The 15,673-nt window shown below is 45.4% G+C and overlaps 3 protein-coding genes across 3 annotated transcripts in view; 1 reads left to right on the plus strand and 2 right to left on the minus strand.

Moving 5' to 3' along the window:
• Positions 1-8,032, minus strand: part of COG8 (component of oligomeric golgi complex 8) — a 12,208-nt gene extending 4,176 nt beyond the window's left edge. Inside the window, exons 1-3 of the mRNA XM_017539335.2 lie at positions 7,543-8,032; positions 4,553-4,760; positions 2,523-3,363 (exon numbers count right to left, since the gene is read on the minus strand). Of these exons, the coding sequence (XP_017394824.2) occupies positions 2,523-3,363; positions 4,553-4,760; positions 7,543-7,919 (1,426 nt within the window). The 5' untranslated portion in view covers positions 7,920-8,032. The remainder of the gene's footprint in view (positions 1-2,522; positions 3,364-4,552; positions 4,761-7,542) is intronic.
• NIP7 (nucleolar pre-rRNA processing protein NIP7) lies at positions 7,997-10,540 on the plus strand. Its single transcript, XM_017539336.2, has 5 exons — positions 7,997-8,249; positions 8,380-8,466; positions 8,557-8,695; positions 9,567-9,707; positions 9,988-10,540. Exons 1-5 carry the CDS (start codon positions 8,194-8,196, stop codon positions 10,105-10,107), a joined length of 543 nt encoding a protein of 180 aa, XP_017394825.1. The 5' UTR covers positions 7,997-8,193; the 3' UTR covers positions 10,108-10,540.
• A 1,226-nt stretch (positions 10,541-11,766) lies between these two features.
• Positions 11,767-15,673, minus strand: part of TMED6 (transmembrane p24 trafficking protein 6) — an 11,868-nt gene continuing 7,961 nt past the window's right edge. The window contains exons 3-4 of the mRNA XM_017539337.2: positions 14,645-14,793; positions 11,767-12,165 (exon numbers count right to left, since the gene is read on the minus strand). Of these exons, the coding sequence (XP_017394826.1) occupies positions 11,932-12,165; positions 14,645-14,793 (383 nt within the window). The 3' untranslated portion in view covers positions 11,767-11,931. The remainder of the gene's footprint in view (positions 12,166-14,644; positions 14,794-15,673) is intronic.

Below are 15,673 nucleotides of genomic sequence, written 5' to 3' on the forward strand. Positions count from 1 at the left end.
AAAAAAAAAAAAAAAAAAAGGTGTAGCCCTCAAGTTTTCCTGAACAAAGTAATTTAACACAGTACATTATATTACTATCTCATTTAAACTCAGAATTATGGTTAATCTCCACAATTCTGTTACTTCACTGATGTAAAGTTCAGACCCAACTTGTTACATTACAGGTGTAGTTTCCAGTTCCAATGGAGAAGTGTCATAGAATTATAGAAAATACATAGTTTTGTTTTTAGAGACAGGATTTTGCTCTGTCACCTATGCTGGAGTGCAATGGCACAATCAAGGCTCATTGTAGCGTCAAATTCTTGGGCTCAAGGAATTTGATACTCCCACCTTAGCCTCTCAAGTACCTGGGACTACAGGGGTGCACCATCATGCCTGGCTAAGTTTTACAATTTTTTCTAGAGATAGGGTATTGCTTTGTTGCCCAGGCTGGTCTAGAGCTCCTGTCTTCATAGATCCTCCTGCCTCAGCCTCTCAAAGTGTTGGCATTACAGGCATGCGCCACTGCACCTGGCCCAATACATGGTTCTTGACTTCCACGGAGGATCCACCATGAGCACGTAACTGCGCTGGAGCACAGGAAAATGAAGCAAAACTATACAAGGTTTCTACTAAGGCCCCTGAGGCCCCAGAAAGCTGAAACCACTGGAAAACTGTAAGAAAACAGCTACGAAAGTGAGGTTCCAAATGTTGAGAGTAAATTCTGACATGTGTGATATATCATATTGTTTACTGAGGGCAGCAGCAAGGAAAGCCTAGTCCGCCCCCCAAAGCGGAAAACTGCTCAAAGTATTAAAAAACAGTAACCAATATGAATATGTCTCACACCAGATGAATTAGTCTTTTTTTTTTTGAACACAGGACATGTGACTCTTTCCTTTGTTCCCTCGTAAAGTATGCTTTCTAGTTTATCTTTAACCTATAGTAAACATTCACTAGCTGCCTCATTAGTTTACCTTTAACCAGTGAAAGAACACAGAGCATCCGCTTGTAAAACTTGTCGCTGGAATGTAAGAAATAAATACATGGGTCAGAGTCTGCTCTCAGCTCTCAGCTGGAAATGCTGTGAGACCCCTGATGCTGCACACTCTGAACCCACCTTTTACTACTTCTTCTTCTTTTTTTTTTTTAAAGAGACAGGGTTTCTCCATGTTGGTCAGGCTGGTCTCAAACTCCCAACCTCAGGTGATCCACCAGCCTCGGCCTCCAAAGTGCTGGGATTACAGGCGTGAGCCACCACACCTGGCCTACTTTCTATCTCTGTGTCTATTTCTTAATTCCTTCAGCACCGAATGCACTGGGGTCTCCACAGCTGAGCTGGTCTCAGCACCAAAACCAACAGCAGCCTAGCTGACATTACAGACATATGGCACAACAACAGGGTAAGAACACAGTCTCTAGTGCTGGACCTTCTGGGTTCAAGTGACTCACACCCGTAATCCCAGCATTTGAGGGACAGAAGCAGGAAGATCACTTGAGTCCAGGAGTTTAAGACCAGCCCAGGCAACATAGAGAGACACTATCTCTCTATAAAATAAAAAAATTTGGCTGGGTAAGGTGGCTCATGCCTGTAATCCCTGCACTTTGGGAGGCTGAGGCAGGTGGATCACCTGAGGTAGGGAGTTTGAGAACAGTTGACCAACATGGAGAAAGCCCGCCTTTACTAAAAATACAAATCAGCCAGAGGTGGTGGCACATGCCTATAATCCCAGCTACTCGGGAGGCTGAGGCAGAATAATCACTTAAACCTGGGAGGCAAAGGTTACAGTGAGCTGAGATCGTGCCACTGCACTTCAGCCTGGGCAACAGTGTGAGACTCCACCTCAACAAATAAATAATTAATTAAATAAAACATATTTTTAAGTAAAAATTAAAAAAGAATATGCCAAAGGTGAAGGGTTTTGCAGATGTAATTAAAGTCCCTAATCATCTGACTTAATCCAATGAATCTTTTAAAAGGAGGTACCTAAAAGAAGAGACTCAAGCAAGAGAGAAGCTCTCCTGCCGGCCTTGAGGAAGCAAACAACCATGTTGTCAGTTGCCTATTGAGTGGACAGCCTCTAGGAGCTAAGGCTTCAGTTCTATAATTGTAAGCAACAGACCCCTGCTAACTCGAACAAGTTTGAAATGGAGCCCCAACCTCCAGATGAGACCATAGGCCAGCCAACACCTTGATGGCAACCCCGTAAAACCCTGAGCAGGGAGGACCCTGTTGCACTGTGCCTGGACTCCTGACCCACCAAAACCGGGAGGTAATAAATGTGTTGCTGGAAGCTACTAAGTTTGTGTGATTTATTACACAGCACTAGAAAGGTAATACATGCATTACTGAATTGTTACTACAGGTGCGCCACTTCATGAACTGTCCTAGGTCCCATGAAGGGCAACTGGCCAGAGCTTCTCAACCAGAAGAACCTCTAACACCACACTAGACCTCTCCATGTCAGCAGGCACCAGACTTTGTTATTACAAAAATCTGGCCACCCATTACCAAAGGCGGCCCAGGGTAGCAGAAAATCAACAGAATGTGCTCACCTTGGCAAGGGCATCTTCCAAGGCCCCAGTCACGTCCTGTGCCAGGGCTATAGGGCAGCAGAGACGCAGATCATTGAAGGCGACCAGAATATTGTTGAGGAAGCAGGCGAGGGGGGGGAAATCTAGGAGCACCATCGGTGGCTGCAGTGTCCCTGGCTGAGTGGCTGGCACAGCAGCAGGCATGTTACTGCTGCCCAGGACGGCTGGAGCTGAGATGAGAGTGTAGGAGTTCATTTCATCCTGGAATTTCTCCACTGTTTGTTGAATTGCTTTCTGGAAAGTGTGGATGGCCACCCGCTGGAAAACAGGAGCTAACTGGCCCCGGAAATCAGCTCCCACCCGGCTGAAGGACAGCCCAAAGTACATGCACTGGCCCAGCAGAGAGTCCAGGCGGCTACCTATGCCCCGGTAAAGGTCAGTCTCCAGCACCTGCAGGAACTGTGAGACTTTCTGTAGCACCCAGCCATGGAAGATGGCACTCTCATTCACAGTGTGCTCACCCATGACAGGGGGCAGCAGTGGGTCCTCGTCTGAGAAGATGGCACGGTACTGGGTGATGATATCAAAGAGATGGACACGGCAGGCCTCGATGGTTTTTGTGATATGGAAATAGGGATCATCATTAGGAATGGCAGTCAGGATGGACCGGAGCCAAGCATCCCGCGCCTGAAGAAACTTCACCCTCAGCTCGGCCTCAGTGAAGACGTCCATGCGCCACAGGTAGCCAATGACACGGAGGCAGGCGGGGAGCTGGATATTGGTCCTCAGTTGCTGGATCAGCTGGCTCAACATCAGCTGCATGGACTGGCGCACTTCGTTCACGATGCCCTGACAATACACAGAGAGAGTCACACTGCGCTGGGAAGGATGCGCTGTAGAACCCATTCCCCTGACCCTTAAGACTGCAGACCAACATTCCCATGGCTTTCCTGAAATATGAAGTAATTTCCTAAAGCTGATGCCTGTAGGTTCACCAACAAAGATCTGGTTGGATAACTCTCTTACTTAAAAAGCTTAAAACCGGGCCAGGCGCAGTCGCTTATGCCTATAATCCTAGCACTTTGGGCAGGCAGATCACTTGAGGTCAGGAGTTCAAGACCAGTCTGGCCAACATGGTGAAAACTCGTCTCTACTAAAAATACAAAAATTAGCTAGGTGTGGTGATGCATGCCTGTAATCCCAGCTACTCTGGAGGTAGAGGCAGGAGAATCACTTGAACCCAGGAGATGAAGGTTGCAGTGAACTGATGTTGCACCACTGCACCCCAGCCTGGGCAACAGAGTGAGACTCTGCCTCAGAAAAAAAAAAGGCTTAAGACCCTCCAGTGACTGCCTACTGCAATCAAGAAAATTCCAAGCACTCATTGGGACTTATACAGCCTACTTGGTTCTCCAGTTTCACCTGCTTCCTAATGCTCTCCCACTGCTACAGTCCACTCACCCTGGCTGCCTCTGTATCCCATAAACACTTCAACTCTGCCCACTTCGGCCCTCTGTGCTTTGTTCTTTACACTTTCTGGTTGCTGTCTCCCCAGATCTTTGTGGGCTGGCTCATTCTTCTCATTTGGTCTCAGCTGAAATGTTACCTCCTCAGAAAAGTCTTTCTTGATCACCCTACCTAAAGAAACCTACCCTTAAAAAAAAAAAAAAAAAAAAAAAAAAAAAACCTACCCTAGACTCCCTCTACCCATTCCCTGTTTTTTCTTTTTTTTGAGTCACTTAACATTATCTCAAATGGTATTATTTATTTGTTTCTTTGTCAATTACCAGACTTCATTTAAGCTTCATGAGAGCCAAGGCCACACTGTATCCCCAGCATATAGAGCAGTGCTTGGCACATGATTAAAAAGTATTTTGAATGAATGAATGCATGGATCAATGTTTTATGTTCACGCATGCCTGGCTGGCAGAAACTGATGTGAAACATTCAAGGGGGTCTACCTAAAGCTTCAGTCCTGACCACAGAATAAATGATTACAAGAACATTACTTTGAGTCCTCTCTGGGTAAGTTGGCTACCTGGATGACAGGGATGGAAGAGTATTTCCTCTCCAGTCGGCGTACATAGGCTGCGAGCTCCAGGGCCTCTTCATAATAACTGTTCCGGACACAGGTGTCCATGAGCTGAGGAATCTCTAGTATTTCCAGGATTTCTGTGTGCCGGTTTAGGGTCAAGCTATTCATCCGGCGGTTGGAGCTGATCTCTTCGGCTTCCTTCACAAAGTTCCTAGTAAAAATTAGAAGAATGTTGGTCCTTCACTGCTATGTACCCAAACCTTAGCTACAGTTACCAAGCACCTGCTATGAACATTGGGCTGGATGATCTGCCTGATTTATTCCTCACACCCCACCTATAAGGTAAGTACTATTACACCTGAGGAAATTTTTAATCCCAGAGAGGTTAAGCAACTTGTTCCGAAACATACAACTAATAAATCTAACAGATCTAAATCCAGATATGCCACTTGCTGGCTGTGGCAAGGTATTTGGCCTCTCCGAACCTACTTCCTCACTGGTAAAACAGCATATAGGGCCAGGTGCAGTGGCTCACACCTATAATCCCAGCACTTTTTTGGAGCGCAAGGCAAGCGGATCACTTGAGGCCAGGAGTTCAAGTGAAACTCCATCTCTACTAAAAATACAAAAAATTAGCCAGGTGTGGTGGCATGTGCCTGTAGACCCAGCTACTTGGCAGGCTGAGGCAGGAGAATCGTTTGAACCCAGGAGGCGGAGGCTGCAGTGAGCTGAGATCACATCACTGCACTCCAGCCTAGGTGACAGATCAAGACTCTCTCCAAAAATAAAATTATACAGGACCCTCCTCATAAGGGTATAAGAACTAAATGAAATGATGTGTGTGAAGCATTTAACACATCAGAGTAAAAATTGAAAACTTGAAACAGAGTTAAATATTTAACAACAACTATCATTATTTTCATAATGAAGCACTAAGTAGCCTAGAATCCAAAACTTTTCCCCTATTCCCTCAGGTCTTCACCTTCTCCTATGCTAATGTTCAGCCATAGTTCCTGTCACAGTCTATTTTCAACATTTCTTCTCTGTATTTGCAGAGACCTGCTTTATCAAGTTACGTATCTATTCTGGAGCTTGGAAGGGTACAAAAGCTGCTGCCAAATATCCAAAGTCTCAACAGAAAAATTAAACTTTAGGCCAGGCACGGTGACTCATGCTTGTAATTCCAGCACTTCAGGAGGCTGAGGTGGGCGGATCATCTGAGGTTGAGAGTTCGAGACCACCTTAACCAACATGGAGAAATCCCGTCTCTACTAAAAATACAAAATTAGCTGGGCATGGTGGCGTGCGCCTGTAGTCCCAGCTACTTGGGAGGCTGAGGCAGGAGAATCACTTGAACCTGGGAGGCAAAGGTTGCAGTGAGCTTAGACAGAGCCATTGCACTCTGGCTTGGGCAACAAGAGTGAAACCCCATCAAAAAAAAAAAAAAAGGAAAAGAAAAAGAAAAATTAAACTTTAATCATGAAAGGCTGGAAAGCAGAACTACAGATAATGGACAGGATCTATGAAGACAGAATATGACTCAAAAAGGACTTTTTTTTTTGGAGACAGTCTCGCTCTGTCATCAGTCTGGAGCGCGTGGCACAATCTCAGCTCACTGCAACCTCTGCCTCCCAAGTTCAAGCGATTCCCCTGCCTCAGCCTCCCAAATAGCTGGGACTACGTATGACATGTACCACCACGCCCAGCTAATTTGTGTATTTTTAGTAGAGACAGGGTTTCAGTATGTTAGCCAGGATGGTCTCAATCTCGTGACCTCGTGATCTGCCTGCCTAAGCCTCCCAAAGTGCTGGGATTACAGGTGTGAGCCACCGTGCCTGGCTTTTTTTTTTTTTGAGACAGTTTTACTGTCACCTAGTCTGGAAATGCGGTGGCACAATCACAGCCCCACAGCTGCCTCAACCTCCCAGACTGGAGTGCAGTGGCACAATCATGACTCACTGCAGCCTCAATCTCCCGAGCCCAAGTGATCCTCCCACCTCAGCCTCCTGAGTAGCTGGGACTACAGGCACATGCCACCATGCCCAGCTATTTTTTTTACGTTGTAGAGACAGGGTTTTGCCATGTTGGCCAGGCTGCTCTCGAACTCCTGGGTTCAAGCCTCTGGTTCCCAAAGTGCTGTGATTACAGGCTGAGCCATCACATCCAGCCATCCAAAAGGAGAGCCTCTGATATTTGATGCCCTCAAATGGGAGGATTTCCTTGTCAGCTTCCTGTCAATGGAAGTTTTGAAGCAGATGACCTCCGTCCCAAGCTTTCATATAAAATAAGTATATGAATGTGCAGATATATTCAGCTCACACCTATAATGTCAACTATGTCAGATGCGGTAATAATAGCTTTGCATGAATCCTTTTTCTTTAGTGCTCACAACAGCCCTTCAAGGGAGGGACATGCTCCTGGGTATCCAGTTCTGAATTCGAATCCCCCTAGTAGTGTCCTTAAATGCCACTAATCACTGTCTTAACTAGCTCATATGTAAAATGGAAATAACAGGGCTGGGCGCGGTGGCTCACTCCTGTAATCCCAGCACTTTGGGGAGCTGAGGCAGGTGGATCACGAGGTCAGGGGTTCGAGACCATCCTGGCCAACATGGTGAAACCCCGTCTCTACTAAAAACACAAAAAAATTAACTGGGCGTGGTTGCATGCGCCTGTGGTCCCAGCTACTCAGGAGGCAGAGGCAGGAGAATCGCCTGAAGCCGGAAGCCTGAGACTGCAGTGACCTAAGATCGCGCCACTGCACTCCAGCCTGTATAACAAGAGCAAAACTGTCTTCAAAAAAAAAAAAAAAAAAAAAAGGGGGGGGGGGCGAATAGCAGTGCCTACCTTGAAGGCTGTTGTGAGGTTTAAATGGATTAACAAGGCGCTCAGCAGAGAGCCTGGACGTGGTAAACGCTTTGTGTTAGCTATTTCTACCATCTTAAACGTCAGCTTTTACAGTTAAAAGCCCCTTTAGCGTCAGGCGCGTCGCACCTGCAGCTCTGCTGGAAGCTGGGCAAGCGGTCGAGCAGGCGGCCGAGCGACGCCTCCACATCTCCAAAGAGGCGGTGGATGCGCTCGGTGCACTCGGCGCCACGGATGAAGGTCTTGTAGTTGGCGAAGGCCAAGTCGCGCGTCTGCTGCAGCAGCTGAGCCCGCTCCTCCGCTAGGCGCTCGGGCTCGCGCCGCAGCCGCTCCAGCCCCGAGCCGCTCAACTCACGGAGATAGCGGCCCACATCGGGCCGCTCGCGCCACTGGGCCTCCGGGAAGCGGTCCCGGAACAGCGACGCCAAGAGCCCTTCATCCTCCACCTCGCCGAGAGCCGCCGCCGTGGCCGTGGCTGACGAAGAAGTAATCGCCATCGCCGCCATCTTCCCAGCAGCAACGTCACTTCCCCTCCTGACCACCGAGGGCGCAAACTCAATTTAGGACAGGAAGAAACAGGCACATTTCCGGTCTCTATGTTTTCTCATCCGGCCGGCTTGCTTTCCTCGGCGGTCGTTCAGGCTATTGGGCACTAGCGAGAGGAAGGCTTGGTACGGGGCTAGAGAGGCAGGCTTTGGGGTTGCCTGGGAGCTGCGGAGCAGCGAGTTCCGTGTCCGGTTGCCGAGGCACGAGGATCTGGTGTTCTAACCCAGTGGGAAAATGCGGCCTTTGACTGAAGAGGAGACCCGTGTCATGTTTGAGAAGATCGCGAAATAGTAGGAGCGCGCGGGGCGGACGAGGATGTGTGTGTGTGTGTGTGTGTGTGTGTGTGTGTGTGGTGACTAGTGGTGGAGTGGGGACGCGGTGCCTTTCGGGCGTGGCCTCCAGTCCTCCTTTTGCCCTCAGCATCGGGGAGAATCTTCAGCTGCTGGTGGACCGGCCCGACGGCACCTACTGTTTCCGGCTGCACAACGACCGGGTGTACTATGTGAGGTGAGGCGGGGAGCAAGCAGCATGGACCCGGGGGAAGGGAGTCATGGGTCCCACCAGCCTCCTCCATCCGCAACCTTGCTCCCCCTTTAGTGAGAAGATTATGAAGCTGGCCGCCAATATCTCTGGGGACAAGCTGGTGTCTCTGGGGACCTGCTTCGGAAAATTCACTAAGACTCACAAGTTTCGGTTGCACGTCACAGCCCTGGATTACCTTGCACCTTATGCCAAGGTTTGTGGGGTGGTTTCCATTCCGCCACGGGCGATGAAGTTAAGGATGAGGCCGATTATCAGGCAGCATCACTCACAGTCTCTGTCAATGTGCTTGGGGGAGTGTTAGCACGTGGAGATGTGCAGAAGCCTTGCAGCTTGGGCATGGTCAAGGATATGGCATGGGAGTGCTGTGTGGCTGCGTAGTGGTAGTTTTCTCCAGCAAAATAGAAAAGCCTATGCAGACCCAGCTCGAGATTAGAAAGCAAATAAGTGGCTGCAGTGAGGACACCGGGATTCAGAAAAAGAGCTGTTAACCTGGCCATGGAAGATAATCCTTGTAGAGTTGAGAACCTTTTGCATTTCTTTTAATTTCTTTTTCTTTCTTTTCTTCTTTCTGACACAATTCACAATGTCGCCCAGGCTGGAGTGCAGCGGCATCTTATTAATCTGTATTTCTTTGCATTTTTTGCATTTCTCACTCATTTCGGCTCACTGCAGCCTCCGCCCTCCGGATTCCAGCGATTCTCGTGCCTCAGCCCGCTGTGTACCTGGGATTACAGGGGTGCGCGATCATGCCTGGCTGATTTTTTTGTGTTTTTAGTAGAGACAGGGTTTTGCCATGTTGGCCAGGCTGGTCTCGAACTTCTGGCCTCAAGTGATCCACCTGCCTCAGCCTCCCAAAGTGCTGGGATTACAAGCATGAGCCACTGTGCGAGGCAACTTTCTGCTTTTCTGTTCAGGAGATGGACAGCTTGAGGAAAACGTGTGTCTCTCTGTTTCCCTTAAAATTATTTCAGAAAATTATCCACAGATCCAGCAGCTAGCTTGTCTGCAGGGGTAGAAATCGTAACGTTTTTGTGTCTCTTGGATTTTAATTCTCTTTCTTATAGTATAAAGTGTGGATAAAGCCTGGTGCAGAGCAATCCTTCCTTTATGGGAACCATGTGTTGAAATCTGGTCTGGGACGAATCACCGAAAATACTTCTCAGTACCAGGGCGTGGTGGTATACTCCATGGCAGACGTCCCTTTGGTGAGTAAAGATGGTTAGCTGTTACAAAAATCAAGTACTCTTATAACTCAATCAAGACAGTTGCAGGTGGGCAAAAAAAAAAAAAAAAAAAAAAATCAAGTACTCTTTTATTCAAGAACGATATGTTTTTAATCTGTGTGCTTGAGAGACTAAATTCTCAGCATCTTTTGAATTCCAGAAAGACCAGAATTGTATTTTTTCCATCTTTGTTATTTCTAGCCCTCAGTATGAGCATATTGAATGACTTCAGTGAATTCGTGTCTCTTCTTTTGAATCCCAGGGCTTTGGGGTGGCAGCAAAATCTACACAAGACTGCAGAAAAGTAGACCCCATGGCGATTGTGGTGTTTCATCAAGCAGACATTGGGGAATATGTGCGGCATGAAGAGACACTGACTTAAAACGAACTCATTGCAAGGACAGACAGCTGTGTGGAAGGGCCGAGCTTTGTTTCCTGTGTTTGTGTAGACTCTGTCATCATGTTGAATTTTGTCATCACTCTGACCTCTTCAGGGACTTCTTAGTTTACTGTATTCTCTATCACTGACAAATGCAGGCTGGAATCATACTATATACTGAGATGGCTCAAAAATGGGGTTTCAGATCTTTGTGTTTGTGACAAAATGGAATACTCTGTTTCATGTTCAAATCAGAGGGCTTCTTGTTCTGAGAAATAGGTTGAAAATCTTTGGAACTAGGAACAAGAATAACATTGTTATCTGTGATAACACTTTGTTTTCTAAACTCATGATAAGAACACATGGATTTTCTTTTTCATTAATATGAAAGATAGACATTGCCATATCAGAACAGTAGGCCACCTGTGGGGTTTTACAAATGAAATTTGGCTAAAATAATAAGAGCAATTTGTTCAGCTGTTTTTCTATACACTAAGTACTGTGCGGTATGGAAGAAAAATGGGTTCAAATCCCAGTTCTGCCAGCTACCAGCTTTATGGCCTTGAATGAGTCATTCAGCTTTTTTTTTTTTTTTTAATTAATTTTTTTTAAAGGCGGGGTTTCACCGTGTTGGTCAGGGTGGTCTTGAACTCCTGACCTCAGGTGATCCACCCACCTTGGCCTCCAAAGTGCTTGGATTACAGGCGTGAGCCACCATGCCTGGCCATCATTCAGCATTAATAAGGTTCATTTTCTTCTGTTTAAAAAGACACAAAATTTAAAAAAACAGCTTTGGCCATCTACCTGAGAATTATTAGAAATCATGATTGTAGGCTGGGTGCGGTAGCTCACGCTTGTAATCTAAGCATTTTGGAAGGCCAAGGCAGGTAGATCACTTGAGGAGTTCGAGACCAGCCAGGCCAACATGGTGAAACCTCATCTCTAGTGAAAATACAAAAAAATTAGCCAGGTGTGGTGGCGCATGCCTGTAGTCCTAGCTACTTGGGAGGCTGAGGCAGGAGAATGGCAGTAACCTGGGAGGCAGAGGTTGCAGTGAGCCAAGATCATGCCATTGCACTCCAGCCTGAGCAACAGAGCGAGATGCCGTCTCAAACAAACAAAAGAAAGCAATCATGATTGTAAAATGTCTAGTATAGTGCCTGGAAAATGATACGCATGGAATAAATGGTAAGAATTATTTTTATATTATATATATATTATGTATTCCTGTTAAGTGTAGAGTTTTATGAGTATAATTTTATTATATTATCTTCTTTTTTACAAGCTGTTTTCTCAGTATTTTTTCTTGGATGGGATGATCCTAGGCTGGAATGTTTTTTTCATCACTGTGATTTTATAAAACATAATATTTTCTATGAACCTTTACTTACTTGACTGGATTGGACTAAAGACTACCTGTATTGCAAAACTACACTATTTCTTTAATGAATATACTGCTTAATTTCCAAAGGTGAAGTCTTTAAAAATAAAACATTACCAACTCCTGCTTTTACATGTAAGCAAACTTGATTTTGGCCTGTCTTTTTCAACTCTTTTCCCATCTAAGGTGTTCTGTTAACCTCTAAGCAGACTCGGTGAAAGCTAAGGGACTGCTATATGATAAACAGTATTTTGATACATACATTTCATACATACTTCAGAACTTTTTCATTGTTATTTTTTATTGCCATTTTGCCTTTTTAGATGTGTGCAGCAGACTAGAACATTTATGAGATAAATTGATTTTTGTCCCAGAGTGTTACAAAGCTGATTCCACTAAGCTTCTGCCCCAGAAGAAAAGAGCCAGGGTGCTGTAGTCAGCTTAGCTTAGCATCTTGGCTTCTTTGTGTCTGTAGCTGTTGGAACATTGAAGAGACGCTTCAAGAAATACAGTTGCAGGATCCCAGAAAGAATAATAACGAGGCTCTGGGCTGTCGACCACCAGTTCACATAATGATAGTTTGACTGGAGAAGGAAAAAGTCAGCCATTTTCCTCATCCGGGCAAAGTTGTAGTATCGCCACATGTGAAAGATATTGTTCTGTACCTTTTGTGTGCTGTCCTATGAGAGAGAAAATTTTAAAAGGGATTCTTCCAAACCCCCATCTAGCCTCACCTGGGTGCTCACCAGCACTAACCTAAGTTATCTGGATGTCAAATAATTTACCCATATGATTTTAAGATGTATAATACTATTATAGTTATTGATAAATGTTGTGTTTGCTATGTATAAAATATAGTCTGGATTTTAGTTTAAAATTTTTGTTTCTGTTTTTTTGTTTTTTTTTTTTTTTTTTTTTTTTTTTTTTTTTTTTTTTTTTTTTTTTTTTTTTTTTTTTTTTTTTTTTTTTGACGGAGTTTCACTCATGTTACCCAGGCTGGAGTGCAATGGCGCGATCTTGGCTCACCGCAACCTCCGCCTCCTGGGTTCAGGCAATTCTCCTGCCTCAGCCTCCTGAGTAGCTGGGATTACAGGCACGCACCACCATGCCCAGCTAATTTTTTGTATTTTTGGTAGAGACGGGGTTTCACCATGTTGACCAGGATGGTCTCGATCTCTTGACCTCGTGATCCACCCGCCTCGGCCTCCCAAAGTGCTGGGATTACAGGCTTGAGCCACCACGCCCGGCTGTTTCTGTTTTTTGAGATGGTCTCACTTTTTTGCCCAGGCTGGAATACAGTGGTGCAGTCACAGCTCATGCAGACTTAACCTTCTGGGCTCAAGTTATCTTCCCACCTCAGCCTCCCTAGCAGCTAGGACTGCAGGCACATGCCACCACACCCAGCTAATTTTTTTTTGGTAGAGATGGAGTTTCACTGTGTTTTCCAGGCTAGTCTCAAACTCCTGGGCTCAAGCTATCCTACCTTGGCCTCCCAGAGTGCTGGGATTACAGGTGTTGAGCCACCTCACCTGGCCTAAAATGGGCAAAGGAATCGAATAGACATTTCTCCAAAGAAGATACAGAGATGGCCAATAAGCACATAGAAAGATGCTCAACGTTATTAATCATTAGGGAAATGCAACTCAAAGCCGCAAGATAACATTTCACACCCACTATGATGGTTTCAACAAAAAAGACAATAACAACTGGTGAGGAAGTAGAGAAATTAGAACCTTCATACACTACTAGAAGGAGCTTAAAATGGCTTCGCCACTGTGGTAAACAGTCTCCAGCAATTCCACTTTCAGGTATACATAAATGAAAACATGGTGACACAAAAACTTGTATGCAAATGCTCATAGCAGTGTTATGATAGCCGGAAGGTAGAAAAACCTAAATGTCCATCATGTCCATTAACTGATGAATGGATAAATAAGATGTATATACATAAAACAATATTATTCAGCCATAAAGAGAAATAAAAGTACTGATACATGCTACAACATGGATGAACCTTGAGAACATGCTAAATTAAAGAAGCCAGTCTTGGCTGGGCACGGTGGTTCACACTTGTAATCCCAAGACTTTGGGAGGCCAAGGTGGGTAGATCACCTGAGGTCATGAGTTCGAAACCAGCTTGGCCAACATGGTGACAATTGTCTCTACTGAAAATGCAAGTGAAACTCCGTCTCAAAAAAAAAAAAAAAGAAAATGCAAAAATTAGTTGGCATGGTGTTGGGTGCCTGTAATCCCAGCTACTTGGGAGGTTAAGGCAGGAGAATCACTTGAACCCTGGAGGCGGAGGTTGCAGTGAGCAGAGACTATGCTATTGCACTCCATCCTAGACAACAAGAGGGAAGCTCCATCTCAAAAAATAAAAAGAAGCCAGACACAAAAGCCCACGTACTGTGTGGTTCCGCTTAAATAAAGTATATGGAGGCCAGCCACAGTGGCTCAAAGTGCTGAGTAATCTCAGCACAGTAGCTCAAAATGCATAGTAATCTCAGCTCAGTGTCTCAAAGTGCTGAATCTCAGCACTTTGGCAAGCTGAGGTGGGAGGATTGCTTGAGCGCAGAGGTTGAGACTGCAGTGAGCTGTGATCAAACCACTGCACACTCCAGCCTGGACAATAAGAGTGAGACCATGTCTCAAAAATTAAGTATAGAACAGGTAAATCTATAGAGACAGTAGAATAGTGATTGGCAGGCCTGGGGTTTGAGAAATGGGAGAATGACTAATGGATAGGGGGATTGGGAGGGGGTGGGAGGGTGATAAACTTCTGGAATTAGATGCTAATAGTTGCACAACCTTGTGAATATACCAAAAAACCACTTAATTATACACTTTAAGATGGTGTATGGTAGATAAATTATATCTCAATTTCAAGAAAACAAGCTAAGAGTTAAGACTTTGAGGGAAAAAATTCTAAAAAAAAAAAAAAAAAAGAAAAACAGGCAACGGGCCAGATTTGGCCTGTGAGCCATACATAGTTTGCCAACCCTTGGTATAAAACTAAGGAGGAATTTCAAGTGCTTCAAGTTATTTATTAAAAGATAAACATCCCCTTGCCTGTTTGGTTTCTACCTAAATGAAGCCATCTTCCCTCCAAAGTTAAAATTGGTTTCCACAGATGTTTCTCTTCACAAAACACTTCCTTACCTCTATTGCATCCAGAGTATCGTTCAGTTGTTTTCTTTCCTTTTGTTTGTGATCAATCTCAGGCCCCTCATAGAAGACTCCAAAGTTGAGGTACACTTGCACGGAAGCGAAGTGATTATGCTGATTACTTAGACAAAGCTGATAAAAACCTGTAAGAATTCCTAGATCATTAACAAGTCTTTGGTCTCCTACCCTTTGTTAAGAAATTCCTGGAGCTATCTGTCCTCCAGTGTTGGAATTGCTACTATAGCACATTCTTTTTACTTAGAAAGTACAAAGATCCCATTTTTGACATGGAAGACACAGATGTTGTGTGAAACTTATACTAAATATTACTTATTCTATTTGGCCAAATTTTAGTAACTTTAGTTCTTTCCATACTAGGTAGCAAACAATGTTTTCTCTTTTCCAACATATAATTCCCACATCTTGTATTAAGGAGCTCCTGCTCAACAGACTGAGTTGAAATTAAGAGCATGGTGTTTGCCTGGTCCTTGTACACCATTAGGGCTAGGGACACCATCTTGAACTTGATATTACAGGAAAAAAAAAAAGATGCATAGTGCATGAAAGTAGCTCTCCTGCTGGAGTGATTGCCTCCAAGGCCGTCTGTGCAGTGACTGATGGTCTGGCATATCTGCTGGTGCTGGGGTTGCCTCCCTGTGTGTATGCAGGGGTGGAGGGGACAGGTGGAAGATGAGGTGGTGGTATTTGAAAGTCAAAATGGCCGGGCGCAGTGGCACGTGCCTGTAGTCCCAGCTACTTGGGAGGCTGAGGCTGGAGGATCTCTTGAGTCCTGGAGTTCCGGGCTGTAGTGCGCTATGCCGATCGGGTGTCCGCACTAAGTTTGGCATCAATATGGTGACCTCTCGGGAGCTGGGGACCACCAGGTTGCCTAAGGATGGGTGAACCGGCCCAGGTCAGAAATGGAGCAGGTCAAAACCCCCGTGCTGATCAGTAGTGGGATCCGCCTGTGAATAGCCACTGCACTCCAGCCTGGGCAACATAGTGAGACCCTGGCTCTTAAAA

This window comes from Cebus imitator, unplaced genomic scaffold (genome assembly GCF_001604975.1).
Source record: "Cebus imitator isolate Cc_AM_T3 unplaced genomic scaffold, Cebus_imitator-1.0 Scaffold118, whole genome shotgun sequence".
Classification (NCBI taxonomy): domain Eukaryota; kingdom Metazoa; phylum Chordata; class Mammalia; order Primates; family Cebidae; genus Cebus; species Cebus imitator.